The sequence below is a fragment of the Capsella rubella genome, unplaced genomic scaffold (genome assembly GCF_000375325.1).
Source record: "Capsella rubella cultivar Monte Gargano unplaced genomic scaffold, Caprub1_0 scaffold_3, whole genome shotgun sequence".
NCBI classification, from domain to species: Eukaryota; Viridiplantae; Streptophyta; class Magnoliopsida; order Brassicales; family Brassicaceae; genus Capsella; species Capsella rubella.
Window position 1 is genome coordinate 11,757,162 of NW_006238921.1, and position 20,894 is coordinate 11,778,055.

General features: G+C 36.3%; 3 protein-coding genes across 4 annotated transcripts; 2 read left to right on the forward strand and 1 right to left on the reverse strand.

Moving 5' to 3' along the window:
• Positions 1-1,887: 1,887 nt before the first annotated feature.
• On the forward strand, positions 1,888-6,131 carry LOC17892260 (probable protein S-acyltransferase 23). Its single transcript, XM_023785765.1, has 13 exons — positions 1,888-2,152; positions 2,246-2,386; positions 2,531-2,643; positions 3,069-3,148; positions 3,384-3,547; positions 4,132-4,270; positions 4,376-4,475; positions 4,668-4,725; positions 4,977-5,051; positions 5,138-5,236; positions 5,380-5,458; positions 5,542-5,690; positions 5,777-6,131. Exons 1-13 carry the CDS (start codon positions 1,916-1,918, stop codon positions 5,951-5,953), a joined length of 1,611 nt encoding a protein of 536 aa, XP_023641533.1. The 5' UTR covers positions 1,888-1,915; the 3' UTR covers positions 5,954-6,131.
• A 68-nt stretch (positions 6,132-6,199) lies between these two features.
• Positions 6,200-9,052, reverse strand: LOC17891212 (proline iminopeptidase). 2 transcript variants are annotated; one of them, XM_006299914.2, is made up of 11 exons: positions 8,942-9,052; positions 8,464-8,660; positions 8,243-8,341; positions 8,059-8,169; positions 7,898-7,960; positions 7,592-7,685; positions 7,280-7,377; positions 7,081-7,182; positions 6,834-6,947; positions 6,501-6,575; positions 6,200-6,424 (listed from the first exon to the last, which is right to left on the reverse strand). In XM_006299914.2, the coding sequence occupies exons 2-11, from the start codon at positions 8,584-8,586 to the stop codon at positions 6,332-6,334; spliced, it is 972 nt and encodes a 323-aa protein (XP_006299976.2). In that variant the 5' UTR covers positions 8,587-8,660; positions 8,942-9,052; the 3' UTR covers positions 6,200-6,331. The 2 variants fall into 2 exon arrangements, with proteins under 2 accessions (XP_006299976.2, XP_023641534.1); XM_023785766.1 differs by having other exon boundaries at positions 8,464-8,656; positions 8,941-9,049.
• A 4,401-nt stretch (positions 9,053-13,453) lies between these two features.
• On the forward strand, positions 13,454-17,586 carry LOC17891423 (glycine--tRNA ligase, mitochondrial 1). Its single transcript, XM_006297039.2, has 10 exons — positions 13,454-13,545; positions 14,541-14,996; positions 15,110-15,492; positions 15,565-15,682; positions 15,767-15,961; positions 16,075-16,299; positions 16,403-16,462; positions 16,544-16,624; positions 16,699-17,104; positions 17,185-17,586. Exons 2-10 carry the CDS (start codon positions 14,625-14,627, stop codon positions 17,418-17,420), a joined length of 2,076 nt encoding a protein of 691 aa, XP_006297101.1. The 5' UTR covers positions 13,454-13,545; positions 14,541-14,624; the 3' UTR covers positions 17,421-17,586.
• Positions 17,587-20,894: the final 3,308 nt, after the last annotated feature.

Sequence of the window (20,894 nt, forward strand, 5' to 3'; positions counted from 1 at the left end):
TTTTGTGAATATTTTTCTCTCAGAAACAACCAGATAATGTCTCTAATTCTGAGGTCAGTGATCTTTGCAAAAGAGGACCTAGGTATCAGATTTTGGACTGGTGTTCATCGGATGAAGTTGTCATCGGAGAAGGAGAAATGGAGTCCCCAACATGTACTAAGTCTGCCGGTTCATAGGTAAAAGTTTGAATATATAGTCTATTTTGTTAATATGTAATGATGTAACTAATTCATGGTGATAACTAATATATTGTTGATTTTTTTATCTATAGGTTATAGATGCAGAAGATAATAAAATCAACATCTATGCTTGGAATAAAGATGAAGAAATTGTTGCAGAGGGTCGTCTTTTGTCAACTAACCCGAATGAATTGGTAAACAACAGTCCTCTAGGTCCAAATGCTAGTGTTGTCAAGGTTGATAAGGTATTAATTAAAGATGGATATCTTTGGAGACCAAATGCTGACATGTTGGTCATTAGTGATGCACTTGGTGAGAATATCTCATGGCCTATCAATAATATACAAGCTATCAGGGATGAAATGATGACAAAAAGTAGATCACCTGGGGTAAGACTCTAAACATCCTTAGTCTAATGCTATTTGGAATATTGTTCTGAATTATAACTTATGATTGACTTGTGATATTTTTTCTAGAATTTTCTACTTTGACTGAATGATTTGTTGTTGGATTAATAGACTTGTGATGAACTGTGTGGAATTTTATTTGTAGAGTGTCAGTACCAGTTTTAACACCAGCAAGAATGAGAAAAGTAGTGCATCCTCTTAGACTTCAATGGATCTGGAAAAAAGGTTGCAGAAGGGCGAGTTTTCTCAACAAAATCCAGAAGATAGAGTTCATTTTGTCCCCTTGAGACCTAATGCAAGCAAGGTATGGGTTGATGTTCCTACGGTTGATGATACACCAGTTTGGAGACCAAATTCAGAAATTAAAATCATTGTTGATGCTTTGGGTAGTATAATAGCTTGGCTAAATGACATAATCGCCTACATTTGAATCACTAGTCTTAATTATGAGTGTTCGATCTACTTGAAATTTGAATCGTTGATCTATACATTTTCTTATTTATTACTTGAAATTTGAATCGTTGATCTAAACATTTTCTTATGTATCATTCTACTTGTTGTTTTTTCGAAGCAGGTACTTTAAATTTTGTAATACATTTTTGGATTTATGAATATTTGTTGATCTAAATTAATGGGTAATCTAATTACTTGAAAGCTAGAAAATATTACTTATGTCTTCATAGCAAATATTATATAACAAATTTATATACCATGACAATGCAATGCCAAAAATGCTACAATATAAGTATCAATTATGACTTTAAATCCTCAAAGTAATAGCAGACAATAACGCTATTATAAAATATACAGTAGCATATACTCATACGCTATTGTAAAAAATCTACTGTAGCATAACCATAAACCGCTACAATAGGTCTTTAAAAGTGTTCATTGCCGAAGTCTCTTTATTATCAAGTGAAGACAAGAAAACTTGAGAATCAGATCTGAAATTGATGGTTACTTGGTGATTATATTTTTCAAGTCTTTGAAAAGCAACTGTAAGTGAAGGTTATAAGAAATTTAGATATTTCATAATCGTAGGCTTAAATTTGTTTCTTTATCCCGAATCATGTTATCGGGCTGACGTATCCCCGGTTCTTGGGGCTAAGTTTGTACGTTATCCCGAATCATGTTATCGGGCTGATGTATCCCCGGTTCTTGGGGTTAAGTTTGTACGGTTTATGATATCAATTAAATTTCTTATGAGAAAAAAAAAATGTTCGGAAAAAAACCAAATATACCCACTCTGGATCCGACCCGTTTTATTTCATCTCTTTCTTTTAAGTCCTCACATTTCAGTTTCTCTTAAGTTCACATCGTTGAGCAATAATGGACTCGTCGGAGATCGAAGTGGTGCCTCTAGATTCAAACTCTCACCAAAACCCTACCGATTCACCAACCATCACCGACGTCTTCTCCGCCTCCGCTTACGGCGATCTCCACAAACTCAAGCGTTTCGTCGAACACGATGGCTCATCTGTTTCTCTCCCCGACGCTAATGGCTACTACGCTCTTCAATGGGCTGCGCTCAACAACTCTATCCACGTTGCTCGATATCTCATCGAGGTAAACTCAGGATTCGACCAATTTCTCCATAAACTAGGTCTGCAGTGTTGTTCAGTGTAGTGATGGATTTGTGAATTTTGACATATTTTGCAGCACGGTGGTGATGTTAACTCAGTTGATAGTATACAACAGACACCATTGCATTGGGCAGCTGTTAAAGGTTGTATTGATGTTACAGACCTTTTACTTCGAAATGGAGCTCGAATTGAAGCTGCTGATGCCAATGGGTACAGGGTATATCTTCCTCCTTGAGTGTCTGATTCCGTGCTTAGTAATTTTATTAAGTAGAGTGGAGTTGAACTGACTGGGTCACGCTAGTCCCGCGAATTGGAGTTCGGATAAGCGATTTATCTATCTTACAAGGTGTTTTCTGTGCAGGCAGTTCATGTTGCTGCACAATATGGACAGACAGCTTTCTTGAATCATATTATTGTGGACTATGCAGCTGACTATAACGCACTAGATAACGAAGGGAGGAGTCCGCTACATTGGTATGAGTACTGAAGATAGTAGTTGGTGCTTAAAGTTTGTGTATTGCCTTTAGTACTGCTCAGTTCATTTAAAAATGCATGGAGTAGTTCTGGATATGATGTTTCTCCCCTTAGCACTGACTTCGCAGTTGTTTTCTAGAGTTAATTTCTCGTTACTTGCCCAACACAGATGTTAGGAATTGATTTCCCGGCTGCCTTGAAAGTTATGTGAAGTGATTGTTTTGATGTTAGACATACAGGAAAACAATAAGTTTTGCACACTATTTCTGTTCATAGAAGAGAATATGTCAAATACATGATGTATCTTCTTTTTCTTTTGTATTTTGAGTATTTCTGATCATTGTTTACTTAACTTGGTACTCTGCTACTTGTAAATTTGATGATTTTGGATCGACTTTATATTTTTCCTTGTTTGTATGACTCAGGGCTGCTTACAATGGATACACAGATACAGTCCGGTTACTTCTCTTCCGGGATGCATGTCAAAATAGACAAGACAACACAGGCAAATTGGAAACTCTCAGTATTTATTTTTACAGTATCTACTTTTCTGCTCTAGAATTAATAAAGAATGGCCTACAGCAGAATTTTTCCTGTAACCTTAAGATGTGTAAAAATAAGTGCAAAAATGTATGTAGGGATTGTTATAGAATCTGGACTGGTTTTGACTTGCTAAAAAGTGTAGAATGCTGATACCCTCATAGATACAGAATTCTTACATTAGTTACTTTACTGGTCAGGCTGCACTCCTTTGCACTGGGCTGTAATTAAGGAAAATGTTGAGGCTTGTTCTCTGTTAGTTCATGCTGGAACCAAGGAGGAACTGATATTGAAAGATAGCACAGGATCCACACCACTTAAGCTAGCATCTGATAAAGGTCACAGGCAGCTCGCTCTTTTCCTTGTACGTAATTGTTTAGTGTTGCTTGATACCATAATAGCATCCATAACTGGAAGACATCTTGACTGCTCAGAATAAGGTTTTCGAAATTTGATTTGTGATTTTCTGATTTTCTCCTTGATACAAAGTCTCCCTCTTTTTCCATTTCCATTGTCATTAGTTGGACAGAAATAGGTTGATAAGGCAATTTACAAAATGTTTTAATCAAAATAACCCTTTAATGTACCAAAATATGAAATAACAATAGCATTGAACATACGAGAGGTTTGATGTACCTATGGTTTTGCTTTTTCTTATGCAGCTCTAACCCAGATTGCTATTTACTATGCTTAACTGAATGGGCTTTGCTTTTCAGATATAATGGAGCATCATTGTGATATAAATCTTTTTCTACTGTCTGTTTTAGTATCACAGTAGCTTTAGTGTTCTCAATATGATGGCTGTCTGTTTTAGGGTCACAATAGGTTTTAGAGTTCATAGTATGAGAGATGGCTCGTTAGATGGCAGTACAGCTATTTTTTTAAATCTTCTAATTATTCCATTTAATAGTATCTCTTTGTTGAGAATACGGTTGTTGATATTTTCAGTCGAACGCAATGCAAACTCCAAAAAAAAGTTTTGCGGACAAGATCTTCTGTGGAAAATTGGGAGAGAGTAGCTATGCTCCTATGTTATTCAGCTTAATAGTCATTCTTATGGTCCTCTTTACCACATCCATTGTTTCAGGTGAATAACCCATACAACAAAGTAGTGTCTGTGTTTTTTGATTTTTTTGAGGTTCTTACTAATGGCTTATATTATTTCTTCCTGACATTTTGCATTTATGTGTAGCTTCTAATCTTCCAAAGATAACTGCTATGGTTGGCCTGTGGGCATGTTTTGGTCTTTCATCTGGCGTTTGCGCTCTGATAACCTTCTATCGTGTTAGCAGGTATCTTTGATAGTTATCTTCAGTGCTATCTGAATTTTTTGAGCTTATGTATTTCATTTTGTTGTTGTTATATAATGCGTAGCGAGAATTAACTGTACTTCTTCATTAAGAAATGAGGAGGTAGTGACTCTGAGAGAGGTATTTCTGGTGTAATGGTCTTGGAGTGATAAATTAGTCGTCTGCTTTGTACAGGAAAGATCCTGGGTACGTTAAAAGAACCAATGAAGCTGACAGCCAACACACTGCTAATGTAAGTTAAACTTCCTTATCGTGTTTCTATATTGAGAGATATGTGAACATTCTGAGTCAACTGTGCTAGCAGTCTAAGTTGGGTTTATGCATGCATATACATACCAACCAGTGTGCAGTTGTTTAAGCCTTTCGTCTTAAACATGCTGATTTATACCTGATTTAAGTAGACACCAATTGTAAATTAATCGAACAGTACTAAGGTGTTGTTCTGAAAAGTTTGTTCCACATATTATCTTCTGATGGTTTCAGGACCCTTTGATTGGTATCAATTTCAACAGCCCCTCTTGGAAAGGAAACTGGTCCCAACTCTGCCCTACTTGCAAGGTTTTTTCCTCAGGAACCCTTATTTTAAAGGAAACCTGACATTTTATATATGTACTTACTGACTAGGGTTATAACATTTTCTTCAGATAATTAGACCAGTGCGATCTAAACACTGCCCCACATGTAAGCGCTGCGTTGAGCAGTTTGACCATCACTGTCCCTGGATTTCTAATTGTGTTGGTAAGGTAAGAGTTCTCTGCATCGCGAATCACTCTCACTTGTTGCTCTGGGAATTAATTGGCAAGGATATAGTAATATGGCATGAAATAGCCTGGTCAGTCATACTTTTCGGTTTATAGTCTCTCTATACCATTTACTCATCTCGCAGAAGAATAAACGTGACTTCTTAGTCTTTGTGATCATGGGAGCTTTAACGTCATTCGTTGGTGGCACAACTGCTGTTCAAAGTATGTGACTAAAACAACTCTCCCTCACAATCCTACCCGTTAGATTTTACTATTTATTTCTTAAGCATCTGTTTCTGCTACAGGATTATGGAGAGGCATCCCACAGATACACCCCAGAGAATCATGGATTCAGTATGTAGTCATTGAACATCCCGACGCTGCCGTGTTTCTGTTTTTCGACTTACTCATTTTCATTGCGACAATGACCTTGACAATCTCGCAGGCTTATATGGTCAGGAAATCTCAGCTAAAATAAAGAACTGGTTCTCCCTCCCCTTTGCAAATGATTGTATAACAGTTTATTGTTGGTTGCTGCAGATAGCTCGGAATATTACAACCAATGAATTATGGAACTCGAAAAGATTCAGTTATTTGCGGGGACCTGATGGAAGATTCTACAACCCTTATAACCACGGCTGGCGAAGAAACTGCACCGATTTTTTGGTTCATGGCTACACCAGGGATGGCGAGGTTGTCCCGTCTACAATTCTCTGAATTTACATCTCTTCACCTCATTGTTGCATACATAAACCATCTGATTCAGTGCATTGTGTATATAATTATCTCCTCTTTGATTCATATGTTGCAGAGTGTGCAAGTTTCTTCTCCTTTACTTTATACACATCTTACACTGTAATTGTTTTGCCTATATCACTCACCAATTTCACCGTAATGCCACTCAATCCTTTTAATCTCTGATCCTCTTTGTTTAGGCTTTCATCAGAGAATATAAACCTTATGAACTTAAAAATTTTCTTTATTTTGGGTTCGGTGAAAATAACATTTGGTTCGCGTTCACAACAAACTCTGTGAATGCCCAAGCTAGGTGCTAAAGAAACGAACTACATAAGCAGCTTCATTATATCAAATACTTCAACGCACGAGTGCTTTAATCTTTTCATTGGCAGCCACGAGTTCTGCTGCTACTCCGGGCTCATTTGCCGAGTGCCCAGCATCATCAACAATCTGCAGAACACGAACACGAGAAAACAAACTTGGAAAAGATATTCAAGAAAACTTGGAAAAAGACTTAAAAGCTTACCTTGAGGTTTGCCTCTGGCCATGCTTTGTGCAGATCCCAAGCAGACATCATAGGACAGCATACATCATACCTTCCCTGTCCATTGTAATAATCCAAACATAATATATTAATGTACTAGCCAAATCCAAGTTAAACTGATGCATCTTAAACCTACATATACATATCAGCTTTTTGATAACGTGGGAAATCTAAGGCTGAGGATCTTTTCCTATCAAATTATCTTGCTGCTATGTTTTCTAACTATATAACGTATTGTTAACACAACTCGGCCTCATCCGATCAATCTACAAACCAATGCAATCCACAATTCAACTTCTTATATGAAAGATGTACCTGAACAATGGTGGTCTTGATATGTCGTATTTTATCAACATTGTCTAGCAAGTATGAATCCGATGAAAAGAAACCCTTGTTAAAAAAGTAGTGATTTTCAATCCTTGCAAACGCCTGCAGAGCAAAGTGTTAAGTTCAACAGTTAAGTAATCAGTTTGAAGATTCTACAGGTTTTCAAAGTTATATGAGCTTTAGATAATAAAAGATCAATGAATCAAGGTAAGACTGGAACACTCCTCGAACTAACCAATGAAAATTTATCATCTTCTGCTCTTTGAATGTTGTCATTATTCGGAAGAAGATGAGCAGTCACCATTTCCCATTTAGTCCAAGCTCTTGCTGCTGCATACTACAAGACACATAGATTTGTTAGTCCACACTCTTTCAGCTTAAAGTCCATTTTCTTCAACAGCCAAAAAGAATGATGTTATAAGATCTCGACTCACTTGGGTTTCCATATCATCGGAGTTCAGTCTCTTGTGATATGCGTCCACAAGGCAACCTCTCTCGTTTTCTGGAATTAGATCTCTGAACTCCTCCCAAGCTTTTAAAATCAAGAAACAAACACTTATGAATAAGTGAACTAACAGAAGCTCTTGAGGCATAATCTACAAATATTTTCACATATAACTCTTAGTCCCCTAAAGCTTATATAAAAACGTCTACAAAAGCAGAGTATAGCAATCCATTCACCTTACAAAAGACTGATATATGAAGAACCAATAACTCCAATACAGGAATACAAGAAAGAGAATTACCATCAGGATATATAGCAGCAGCACCACCTTCATAAAACCAGTCAATCTCCTTTTTCCGCAACAGAAAAATCCCTCTAAGGACCAAACCAGTAACCTTGCACCAAAGAGTAAATATATAACTGTGAAGTTACAGATCAAAACAACCAGAAGGAAACTACTTACTAGATCTCTTAGTTCCATCTATTCATATCATAATACAATCAATCAAATCTCTAAATCACACCTATTCTTCTTGCACCGATTATGCAAATTAAATTCCTAACAAAGTATAATTTTTCTCAGATGTAAGTATGTAAACATTTGCACCTTATCAGGGTGAGACTGGCTGTATGCAAGTGCTAAAGTGCTTCCCCATGATCCACCAAAAACCTGAGAAAACAGAGAAACAAAAATGTTCACACTCTTTAGTATATTTACCATCTCAGTAACAACCAAGAAGCATACATATCTGGAAGAAACTTTCTCACCTGCCATTCCGGAATTTTCAAATGTTCTCGTAGCTTTTCAATGTCACTCACAAGGTCCCATGTGGTGTTTTCCTCCAAGCAAGCATGTGGTGTACTCTTTCCTGCACCTCTCTAGATGAAAACTTAAGGGTGAATAAACAAGTTGGAAAATACAGTGTAGTGTCCAAACAATTAAAACACCAACCTGGTCAAACAGAATAATCCGATAGAACTCAGGATCGAAGAATCTCCTATTACTAGGAGCTGTCCCTCCTCCCGGCCCTCCGTGAAGAAACACAACTGGCTACAAGATGTTAATTCCCATAATACAATGCAAAAGTTAGAATCTTAGAGCTCCAAAACATTTGATCTCATCATCATATCCAGAAAAAAAAACTTAAAGGTTACAACGATGGCTTTACGTACATGTCCATCGGGGTTTCCTGATTGCTCCCAGTAAAGTGTATGAACATCAGAAACCTTTAAATTCCCAGTGTTATATGGCTCAATGGGAGAATAAAGGTTTCTCCTTTCTGCTTCAGGTTCCATCAAATCACTCTTCAACACCTCACTCTTACCACAACTAACACGAATCGGGCGAAACTTAATCTCGCTTTGTACCACTAAACATCAAACATATCTCAATTCAGATGATGAAATGTGATGATCCCACAATCCCAATTACAAAAAGCTTAAAACTTTAACCCTAATTCCACAAATTCAAGTCACAGCTATACTCAAGTCACAAAATATGTATATGTATGATTCAGAATCAAGTGAAGTTACTAGCAAATCAAGAATCAAACAAGAAGATGTAATTCACAAAAACCCTAAGACTAGGAGCTACGATTAAGGATCATGTGAATGAATGATTAATAAGTTTGATAGCAGCAAATAGAGAAACCTGGGAATGAGAGATTGAGATTGTTATGGTTTTGTGGGAAAGATCGAGCACTGAAGCAAAAGGACGAAGAGGTCGGTGGAAGTAAATAACTATGAGGGATGATGATAAGTCCCAAACTCATTTTTTTATTTTTGGTTATATATAACAATTTTATCCCGTTGTTGATAACGTAAAAGAAGAATGTGAAACTATTTGATTCGGTTCAATATTTCCCGGGTTGGATCTTTAATGTTAGAGCAACTATAACGGCATAAGCTCTCGGGCCTTCAGGCAATTTAATAAGGTCTAATAATCGAAACAGTTGGATTCTAAGATCCATCCGAATGCTGGGCAAGACTTTTTCCGAGCCGTGTCTTATGCCACGTGGCAAGACTTGATAGGTTTTCTTTTTGTGTAAAGAAAACGTTTTATGTTTTATCGAAAAAAAATCCCCAAATCGCGTATCTCTCTCGATCTCAAACCCTAGTTTGCGATTTCACAACTTTTCACCTATGATCTCGTCTTCTTCTCCGTCTCGTCTCACCTTGTTCGCCGTGTGGTCTCAGCGTTTTCTCCTTCCCCTCCGTCTCGTGCTCACGATGTTGTCGATGTCGCAGCCAAAAGCCCAATTCTATTTCTGATTTCTTGGAACCCTAGTATTGCGATTTCGACTTGTGAGAAAACGATCTCGTCGTCTTCTCTGTCTCGTCTCAGTGGGTTTTCCGTGTCGTCTGACCGTCTTCTCCTTCCCCTCCGTCTCCTCCTCACCATATTCTGGATCGACTCTGAATCCTCCTTGAGCGTGTCGTCCCTGGTGTGTCTCCTTCCCCAAATCGATTCAACTAAGGTACATGTAAGTCACTTCTTATTCTTTTGTCAAGTTCGTTATTTGTTGGGTTTTATGGCCAAGGATAATTATATGTGTCGAGTTCGTGTAATGAATTGGGTTTTATCCTTTCGTTTTTTGTTTAAACTGGAGTCATTAGCTCATATGTGTTTTTCTGATCTGATATTTAGTTGAACCGTTTAATTTATAGGGATGGAATTACAGTAACTTGTCAGTTGTACAAGTGATTTGTTCTACGCTTTAGCTATGTTGGTTTTCAAAGAGGATTTTTACATTATTATATTATTTAAATTTTAAGATACTAGAGGTTTAACCCAATAATCACTTCAAAATCTGTGGTTCTTAACTTACTCTTTAACATTATTAATATACATATAATTGTTTAAGATACTTCTTCAAGGTTATACCTATAAAGATGCTCTTACCAATCAGGTTGACGGTTTTTCAATCTAGTTTATGTTACAAATATATGAGTGAATGAAATGGGGAAACGGAGAAAATCAATCTAGATTATTCACCGACGACATTTTCATATCCCAACTCGAGTACTCTGTATTGTTCAATCCAAACCAGCTTAAAATTCAAATAACCAACCTAAACCACATCAAATGTTGTCGATTTCAACCTTTACATAAACAGTGTTAATTCGGATTTTGATGGTGCTGAGTCAGCCGACCCATTGGTGCAGACGTGGCAACGAAATGAGTAAACAACGTCGTTTAGAGTAGTTTTGTGTGGTTGTTAGAAGAGAAAACGACGTCGTTTTACATTTGGAGATAAAATCACAATTAGGGTTCTTCTTCTGGGTTATCGTGGATGACTCTCTGAAGAACCCTAATTGTGATTTTATCCCCAACTGTAAAACGACGATATTATATATTCGAGTTGAATACAAATCATAAATCTTAAATTTATTCTGTTAGGTCCTAAATTCTTTTATCCGACAACTCAAAATCAAACCAACTCGAACCCAAACCCAAAAGATAAATTTATATACATAATATTATTATTTTTATTTTTACTAAATTCAAACTACTCAAATACCACCACCTAGCACTAAGAAAAACAATCTTTGAATATCTTATCTAATATGTATTTTTTAGCTTAATTATCTCTTATTTTTGTCATCCACTAAGCAGAGGGGAAAACTCAACCGGGCCAACTCAAAGGACAATTGTTTACAAACTTAATAATATGCGCACTAGAGCGAGATCGACGAGCCAAAGAGTCCGCTTTTGCATTCATATTTCTAGGAATAAAAGATAGAGAGAAAGTCGAAAATTCCTTCCTATCCATGTTGATATCCTCCAGATAGACAGAGTACGCGGGCCACTCGTGCGGATAAGACACCATCTTCACCAAATCCGAACAGTCAGTAAGAAACGCAACGTCTCTAAAATTATGGCCTATCATACATCGCATCGCCCACACCAAAGCTTCTACCTCTACATGAAGAGGGGATAGACTCCACCGGAGATTAGAAACCCCCATCGTGATGTGAGAATCTTGTGTTTGTTGACAAAACCATCCTAAACCTCCATACAAATCTGAAGCCTTCCAAGAACCATCAATGAAACACCGGAAGCCCGAAAACCCAGAAGGCAAAGGATTCGGCACCCTAGGTGCACCGCAATCACCGAAGTGACGGTCCCTCAAGATTGTAAAATCATCTAACTGTGCATCATTCCAGAGACGAGCTTCTTTTGTTGCTATCCGAACAATCTCCATAGGATCTTTATCCAAATTGGCAAAAACCTTATCATATCTGGCCTTCCAGATGTACCAGAGAAGCCATGGACAAAACCTATAGTCATCCATGACCAAAGACGGAGGATATAGTCCATATTAGCAAAAATTGACGACGTAGGGAACCCAATAGATCCCACTGGGACGCTTGCTAAGGCCCAAGATTGTCTAGCTGGTGGGCAGCCAAAGACTACATGATTTACCATCTCCATAGGATCCCCACATCTTCTACAACTTGTATCACACTTAATTCCGCGCTGATTCAAATTAGCAAAAACAGAAATACACCCTATAAGTAATTGCTACATAAAATGATGAAGCTTTGGTGGACATCTTACTTTCCATATACCCGCTAGTAGTGGAATAATATCTAGACCATACACCTGCGGTGGTGACATTTGTACATATGGCATCCTTGCAGCATAATAACCGGATTTAACCGTATACCTTCCATTCTTCGTAAAACGCCAGCCATAGGAATCTGGTACCAAACAATTGCCAATCAGGAGAGCATTTATCAAAGCAACATCTTCCAAAGAGAAATGTTCATTTAACACGTCCATTTTCCAAGAATTAGTTTGACGATCAATTAACTGTTGAAAGTGAAGAGAAGGATCCATAGGCGATCCATTACTCATAGGTGGTCTCGGGAATTGGGCTAGAATCCAAGGATCTGTGCAAACGGATAGCGTGTCCCCTATCCCAACTCAGTTGATTAGTCCTTTCATAACCAGAGATCTAGCTGATACCATACTTCTCCATCCATACGAAGGGGAATATGATTTAACGTCTTCCACCGGAGATGCATTCCTGTAATATCTGCCCTTAAATACCTTAGCCAAGAGTGAGTCCAGACACTCAATCAGCCTCCATAGTTGCTTCGCTAGGAGCGCAGTATTGAAATCATCCACATTACGAAATCCTAAGCCACTGTTACCCTTACTGGAACACAGTTTATCCCATGCATACCAATGCATACCTCCACATTGACCATTTGTACTCCACCAAAACTTCACCACCGCACTAGTCAGCTTTGATGTTATCGAATTTTGGAGCCTAAAACAAGACATCACATAGGTTGGTAAAGCAGACGCAACCGACTTATTCATAACTTCTTTGCCTCCTTTGGACATAAATTTGGGCGACCAACCATTTATATGAGTCTATAACCAATCTCGAACAAAAGAAAAGACTTGCGTTTTAGCACCGCCAAGACTTTCTGGAATACCTAGATATGACCCCATCCCTCCTAACCTCATAATTCCAAGTGTTTCATGGACCTCCTTTTTAATCGTTGCGTCCACCTTATGACCAAATTGTAACGATGATTTCTCGAAATTTATTTTCTGACCTGACATCTTTTCATAATCATTAAGAATCTCCAAAACAACAGTGCACTCCTCTTTATTTGCTTTGCAAAGACTATCGTCCGCAAATAACAAATGTGAAATTGGTGGACACTTCTGTGCCACCTTTATCCCCGTTAAAAGCTTATCATTATCATTAGCAAGCTTAATTATCATTATTGATTTTTTTATTTTTTTTTGTCTTCTATTACTAAGAAACAAGTTAAAACCTTAAAAAAAAACAAACAAACTATACACCGGTTAGGTCCGGTTTACTAAGAATCAAGTAAACCGTTTAGATGAGAAGTAAACCGGTCTGGTATTTGAATCCACAAACACCTTAGAGCATCTCCAACCATGGTTCCTTAACATGGGGTGTTTATTATTGAAATTATACATATATTATTATTTTATTTGATGGGTTGCTTATTTAGTGAAAAATTGTTTCAAAAGTCTTTTAAATCTATTGTTTAAGCAACTTTAAATGTATTTTTTTTTAGCTATCTAAGCAATTCATACCATTTTTTATTAATAAATTTTATCTCTCTAAAATAAACAACTTTTGTTAAACACTCCTCAATGGAGATGGTCTTAGCTAGGGTTCTGCTCTTCTTCTCCTTGTTCCTCTGTTTCGTCCGACTCAGTAGTCCAAAGCCATCAAATTTGCTCCTTCGAACTCGATTCAGGTTTCATTATAGCAGATCTGCATTAATGGGTTTATCACGTTTTGCTTAGATTTGGATTCTCACAAACTTGAATACATTAGAGTGTTACTGATTCGATTAGACAAGTAATGTAGCAGAACAAAGAAACATATATATATATATAATTGCTTAGCTAATAAGATACCAAAGTTGATAACTTGTGGTTCTTCTTCTTAGTTTTTTTTCAGTAACTCTACTCATTTGCTGAGCCTATGTATCAATTAAGTTGTCAACATTTCTTAGAGTTCCCAGGTTTTTGTATGGCTATAGTCTACTCTTATGAGTTATGTCTGGTCTGCTGAAAAAGAGTACAGATTGTACAAAGTTAGGATGTAGATGATAAGCATAATTGTATAGTCTACTCTTATTTCATGTGTTTGTTTTCATCCGTGTCTAAAATCTCATGTATACTGTTGAAGTAATAGCTTGAACAGATTTGGCTGAGATGAGTGTTTGTTTATTAGAAAGATGAAAGTTTGGATTTTTATTGCTCATTGCATCAAGTCTTGGATGTCTTTATACTGTTGTGTCATTTACATGAAGTTTTGTTATCAGTTATATTGGTTCTGCATCTAAATTTTCTGGTTTCATGCATGAAGATTTGCATATGCTAATCATTTTTAGATACTTGATCATTCAGAACAAGTGTTTTGGATACTTGATCATTCAGAACAAGTGTTCTGCATTAATCTAATATGTTCTTGCTCATGTATAGCTGGATATGATCTGGTTCTTCTTCTTAGTTTCTTCAGTCACTCTAGTCTGGTTTTTAGTAAACTACATGATTGGTTTGTACACAAGCTAGTTAGCTATTGAATCTGCAACTCTATAAAAACAATACTCATTTGCTGAATTCTCTCTTTCATGTTTTATGATTTGGTTCAGGATGATCTGATTTTGTTTGCTAACCATTTCTTGTTTCGTGCATGCGATTTACATATGCTAATCATCTTCTCTACCTTTATATCTCTTCGCAGACAACGAATCTTCAGTTTTTTTGTCAATTCCAAACCACCACAATCCTTGAAAAATCCATCTCCATATCTCTGATCTAGATTCCGATGGACGCCACTGAACAATCTCTCCGTCAATCTCTATCGGAGAAATCCTCATCCGTCGAAGCTCAGGGGAATGCCGTCCGAGCTCTCAAGGCCTCCCGTGCAGCGAAGCCAGATATCGATGCCGCTATTGAGCTGCTTAACAAACTGAAGCTCGAGAAATCCGCAGTTGAGAAGGAGCTTCAGTCCATAGTTAGTGGCTCCGGTAATGGTTCTCTTAACCGTGAGGCTTTTCGAAAAGCTGTAGTCAACACTCTCGAGCGGCGTTTGTTCTATATCCCTTCCTTTAAGATCTACAAAGGCGTCGCTGGATTCTTTGATTATGGTCCTCCTGGATGTGCTATTAAGTCCAATGTCCTGAGCTTCTGGCGTCAAGTAAGTAACACTATTCACAATTTCTCTGTATTCAAACTCAACAAGATTTTATAGCGTAGAAATTGAGTTAGGTTTTGTTTCTTATACGCGATTCGATTTGATTTGATTTGCAGCATTTTGTTCTTGAGGAGAACATGTTAGAAGTTGATTGTCCATGTGTGACACCAGAGCTTGTTCTCAAGGCATCAGGGCATGTAGATAAGTTCACTGATCTTATGGTTAAGGATAAGAAAACTGGAACAGGTTACCGTGCGGACCACTTGCTCAAGGATTATTGCACCGAGAAGCTGGAGAAAGATCTTACCATCTCTGCTGATAAAGCTGCTGAACTTAAGAATGTTCTTGCTGTTATGGAAGATTATTCTCCTGAGCAGCTAGGTGCGAAGATTAAGGAGTATGGGATCACTGCTCCGGACACAAAGAACCCGCTTTCTGATCCTTACCCGTTTAACTTGATGTTTCAAACATCCATTGGCCCATCTGGTCTAGCTCCTGGGTGAGTATTTTCTAAGCTACTACCTTTCCTGAATTTTGTTATCAAATTACTCACTCTTTTGTGTTTCATCAGTTACATGCGTCCTGAAACTGCTCAAGGCATTTTTGTCAACTTTAAGGACTTGTACTATTACAATGGGAAGAAACTTCCATTTGCCGCGTCTCAAATTGGTCAAGCCTTTAGAAATGAGGTAATATGGGATGTGTTCATCTTCTTTAAAAGACTATTTTCTCTATTATGTCTAGGTTTTGATAAGTAGCTTATTTACTCGCAGATATCTCCTCGTCAAGGACTTCTTAGAGTTCGTGAATTCACACTGGCGGAGATTGAGCATTTTGTTGATCCTGAGAATAAGTCACATCCCAAATTTCCTGATGTAGCAAAACTGGAATTCCTTATGTTCCCAAGGGAGGAACAAATGTCTGGCCAATCTGCAAAAAAGTTTTGCCTTGGTGAAGCTGTTGCTAAGGTTAGTATTTGTAATCATATATAGTAGCCTATTTATTTATACTAAGCTCTCTCTTCCACAGCCATTTTTATATCTTATTGATGCCTGTAATTACTGAAAATGTATTTGTATAGGGTACTGTGAACAATGAAACTCTAGGATACTTCATTGGGAGAGTATATCTTTTCCTTACCCGCCTTGGCATAGACAAGGAACGGCTGCGGTTCCGTCAGCATCTAGCAAATGAAATGGCCCATTATGCGGAAGATTGTTGGGATGCTGAAATTGAGAGTTCATATGGGTGGATTGAATGTGTTGGAATTGCAGATAGGTCTGCCTTCGACTTACGTGCTCACTCTGTATGAACCTCACCTTTACTTATTCATCATTTCGTTCAAAAGCCGTAAGTATTCCTATTTGAAACTCACTCAAGTGGATTGTGGATCAACTGTTACCCGACAGGAGAATAGTAACGTTCCCCTAGTGGCTGAAGAGAAATATGCAGAACCTAAAGAAGTAGAGGTATTATAGTGAACAAATTCATTCATCTCTGATTCTTTGTCAGTTATAACTTCTCCTTAATAAGGTTATCTTTTATTTCAGAGACTTGTGATTACACCTATGAAGAAAGAACTGGGTCTTGCATTCAAGGGAAATCAAAAGAATCTGGTTGAATCTTTGGAGGTTGAACTCTATTGTTTACTACATAGCTTCTTTATTTCTTCATAGTGCTTGATGTAGTGGTTTTTGTTGGTTAGGCGATGAATGAGGAAGAAGCTATGGAGATGAAAGCAACCCTGGAATCCAAAGGGGAAGTGGAGTTTAACGTGTGTACCCTTAAGAAAAACGTGACCATCAAGAAGAATATGGTGTCAATCTCAAAGGAGATGAAGAAAGAGCACCAGAGGGTATTCACTCCATCGGTGATTGAACCTTCGTTTGGGATTGGTCGGATCATATATTGTCTGTACGAGCATTGTTTCAGCACAAGGCCAAGCAAAGCAGGGGATGAACAATTGAACTTGTTCCGTTTCCCTCCTCTTGTAGCTCCCATCAAGTGCACAGTTTTCCCGCTTGTTCAGAACCAACAATTCGAGGAAGCAGCCAAAGTTATTTCCAAAGAACTGGCTTCTGTTGGTATCTCACATAAGATTGACATCACTGGTACGTAAATGAAATTCTTTTGGTAACTATTGAAATGGAAAAACCTGAGTGAGGATTTGTGTATGTGTGAATGTGAACAGGTACGTCGATAGGGAAGAGATATGCGAGAACCGATGAGCTTGGAGTGCCATTTGCAATAACAGTGGACTCAGAGACATCAGTGACAATCAGAGAAAGAGACAGCAAAGATCAAATCCGAGTCAGCTTGAAAGAGGCAGCTTCTGTCGTGAGCTCAGTTGCAGAGGGGAAGATGACATGGCAAGACGTGTGGGCAAGCTTCCCACACCACTCTTCTGCTGCAGCAGAGGACGAGTAGCTAGCTCTTTCAATCACCATGACCATAATTCCTAATCTTATTTTTCATTTTACATTTCGAACTAATGTGAAAATTTGAAGTTCATCAAACCATATCATTGAATGATTTGGCTGTAACGCACCGAATAATTAGTCATCAGTGAATATATACACATCATTCAAAGATATATCAGAAATACCTAAGAAACTACTCTTATATATAGTACTAAATTATTTATGTTTATACAAACTATGGTGTAATTAATCATGATAAAGCTTCGAATTATATAGTACATGCCCTCAAGAACATTGAAGGATCAATGTCCTGAGACCATAGTCAACAACTGGTTGATGATTATTATTATTGTATCTAGATACAATTCAATTCAACGGCCTTACCCATATAGACTATCGAAACGTCAATTCAACGGCCTTATCCATCACGTTTCGATAGTCTATATGTGACAGTAACGCTTGTGTTCTGGAAAATAACAGGAGACTTGATTGTGTATAAGAATTAGGGTGGAGTCGGTCTAATTCCGTTTGATTTCCTAAACTGGTCGATTTGTCAATTGAATCAAAGGATGTTTAATTAATGTCGGTTTAGGTAAATCCTCGTTTAATCAGATTAAACCAAAAACCCTACTTTTATAAGGAACGCCTCTTCTCTTTTTCCTTTTGTCGCTGTTTGTTTCTGAGAATTTAGTTTGAGAAAAGGAGAAGGAGAAGTTCACTTATGAGAAGGAGAGTTAGCTTTGCTTTCGTGTATAAGGCAAGAGAAGCAGATTCGTCACGTCTTGGTAGAATTGAGTTACGACGTATCAAATATTATCGAAAGGTAACAAAATTTGGTAGGTTTGTTCTTTAAGGCGTGTACGTTGATTCTACTTTTTACAGAAGTGAATTCGGATTAAAACTCAGTGAGTTATATGCAGTTTGGTGAGACGTTTCTTCTCTGTTGCGAACTGGGATCAGCGGAGTTTGTAAGTGCGATCGTGGTTTCATCGTTTTTCTGATCGGCACCAAATTTTGTGGGAAGCTTAGTGACATCTAGATCTTGCTTTTCACCGAATGGATTCAGAAGTTAGCGGTTGGTTTCTGTTTTAGGGTTACGTTTCTGTGGCTGTAGTTTTTCTGACGTTTCTGTCCATTTTGGTTCATAGAGATTCTATTTGTGTGGATTGTTGTAGGGCGTTGTTTGGTTGTTGCAGTCGCGAGAAGAGTCTTTCCTGGTTGTATTTGTTATTCAAATCACTTTGTTAAGGTGAGTGCGTGACCATGAGCTTATCTAAGCGATTGGGATTGAGTGACTTGTTTGTGATGATTTGTAGGTGAATTGGAAGTGTTATTGGATGTTTAGCTTGCTGGATGGTTTGTTTATGTTATATATGTGGGTGTTATCTCATTGCTTGTGTGTATAGTTCGTAGATGGGAGGATCGCCCTCACTAAGTATTTATGAAATACTTATGCATCTCTTTTTGTGATGCAGGTAAAAAAAAGTGTGAACCGTGGAATCATGGCGAGGAAAGGAGGATGATCTAGGGGCTTGTTGGTGTTTTTTGAATTATTGTTGGAATTGTTAAGTTGTTAGACTAAAATTTAGAAGCATGTTAGGGTGATTATGTTTAATGCAATTGTTTTATTTGAATTTATGGTTAAGACTTCTGCTGGTTAATGTTGATTGGTTTGGTTTAAATGATTTAAATTAATTAAGACCGGTTTAGCTGGTTTAGTGGTTTAAATTGATTAGGACCGGTTTAGCTGGTTTGAATTAATTGGGTTAATCCGGTGTGCATATTTTTTTTTTTAAAACGAAATGGGTTCTTTCACTATATATTGGAGATCTCTCTCCCCTCTCTCTCTCTCTCTCTCTCTAACATATACAAGTACAATAATTATGAATGGCTCTGATTGGTGCATGAGAGAGAAAACAGTACTACTAGTACAACTGTAAATGGTACCAATCATGACAAAGAGCCGTACAAAAGTAAAGAAAATGTTCGTGTTTAAAAGTAGTCAAACACAAACACAAAAGTAGTATAAAAACTGAATAAAAATTTCTTTATTTTTTAAAAGTATTTTAAATGAAGATAATGTTAGAAAAAAATCAGAATGCTATTGGTTGATAAGATTTTCATTTTTCTGAATGTAATAAAAGTATAGTTTTTTCTCCCTTATATATATATCTATATATATAAAGTTAGCTTTTTCTCTCTTCTCATGATGCCACCTAAGCATCCACCTAAGCCACATTTTTGTTTAAATATTAAAATAAATTTAAAACATTCATTTAGTGCATATTTATGTTACTTATTTAACTAATAGAAATTTTATATAAATAAAAATAAATTATGTAAAAAAAATGAAATGTTAAAATAAGAAAAACAATACTTCAATTTTTTTATTAGTGGTAATAATATAATTCAACTTTCATTTTAAACTGATCATAATTTAATATTTTAAATATTTTACTGAGTTTTAGAATGGAAGTAAAATTTAAATTTATGGTAGACTAAAACAACATTTATGTAATTGTATATATAAAATTATAAAGAGGAAAAATAAAATGAAAGTGAAATATTAGTTTATAACATGATCAAAAAGAAAAAAAAAATAATATTTCATAAATTAAATCAAATGCTTTTAATCCAAATTTGAGTGAAAGATAATAATTAAAGAGAAAATAATTATAATATTTTTGAAAACCAATTAAAAATAATAATAAAATGTCACAATATGAATAAAAAATCAACAAAACAAAATTATAAACCTCCTGCGCGGAGCGCAGGTCAACTGCTAATTATATATATAAAAGTAAGGTTCCACTCTCTCCTTATTGGTGGAAAAATATTTAAGGCTTTAATTTAAAAAAAAAAAAAAAATGTTTATGACAATCATTCAATACAAAATTTAATTACACTATAAGTTATAATCAAATGGCAAAGAAAATGAAAGGACTTAATCATATATCATTCAACAAAATAAATAAATAAATAAATGTTTATGACAATCATTCAATACAAAATTTAATTACACTATAAGTTATAATCAAATGGCAAAGAAAATGAAAGGACTTAATCATATATCATACAACAAATTTTATAAGGCTTATTGGTGGAAAATTATTTAAAATCATATATATATATATATATATATATATATATAAGTAAGGTTATATATATAAGTAAGGTTCCACTCTCTTTATCGTTCCATTTTGTATTTATTTTTTAAAATATAATATTTATTTTTAACCAAAAAAATTAATTCATACTTTAAATTCACACTTTAATACTAAAATGAAACTGAAAATTATATAAATTTCCAAAGACTATTGGTTTTCTTTATTGAATTCCAATTAAACACACTATAAATTATAATTATAACTCCTCTAATTTAATTATTTTAAAAATGTAACTTACATCACTTCTTATCATATAAATAGTCATTCTCACATCTTTCTCCACCATATCTCATATGTTCATTATTCTCTTTGTT

Bases quoted from the DNA above. Each gene is read 5' to 3' on its own strand.
- LOC17892260 (XM_023785765.1), top strand. From the start codon at position 1,916: ATGGACTCGTCGGAGATCGAAGTGGTGCCTCTAGATTCAAACTCTCAC. The intron at 3,149-3,383 runs GCAAATTGGAAA...TTTACTGGTCAG, and splicing joins AAATAGACAAGACAACACAG to GCTGCACTCCTTTGCACTGG. The intron at 4,271-4,375 runs GTGAATAACCCA...ATTTATGTGTAG, and splicing joins TACCACATCCATTGTTTCAG to CTTCTAATCTTCCAAAGATA.
- LOC17891423 (XM_006297039.2), top strand. From the start codon at position 14,625: ATGGACGCCACTGAACAATCTCTCCGTCAATCTCTATCGGAGAAATCC. The intron at 15,493-15,564 runs GTGAGTATTTTC...GTGTTTCATCAG, and splicing joins CCATCTGGTCTAGCTCCTGG to TTACATGCGTCCTGAAACTG. The intron at 16,463-16,543 runs GTATTATAGTGA...CTTTTATTTCAG, and splicing joins CAGAACCTAAAGAAGTAGAG to AGACTTGTGATTACACCTAT.
- LOC17891212 (XM_006299914.2), bottom strand. From the start codon at position 8,586: ATGGAACCTGAAGCAGAAAGGAGAAACCTTTATTCTCCCATTGAGCCA. The intron at 8,342-8,463 runs GTACGTAAAGCC...AACATCTTGTAG, and splicing joins CAGGAAACCCCGATGGACAT to CCAGTTGTGTTTCTTCACGG. The intron at 6,948-7,080 runs GTTAGTTCGAGG...TTTGCTCTGCAG, and splicing joins AAGATGATAAATTTTCATTG to GCGTTTGCAAGGATTGAAAA.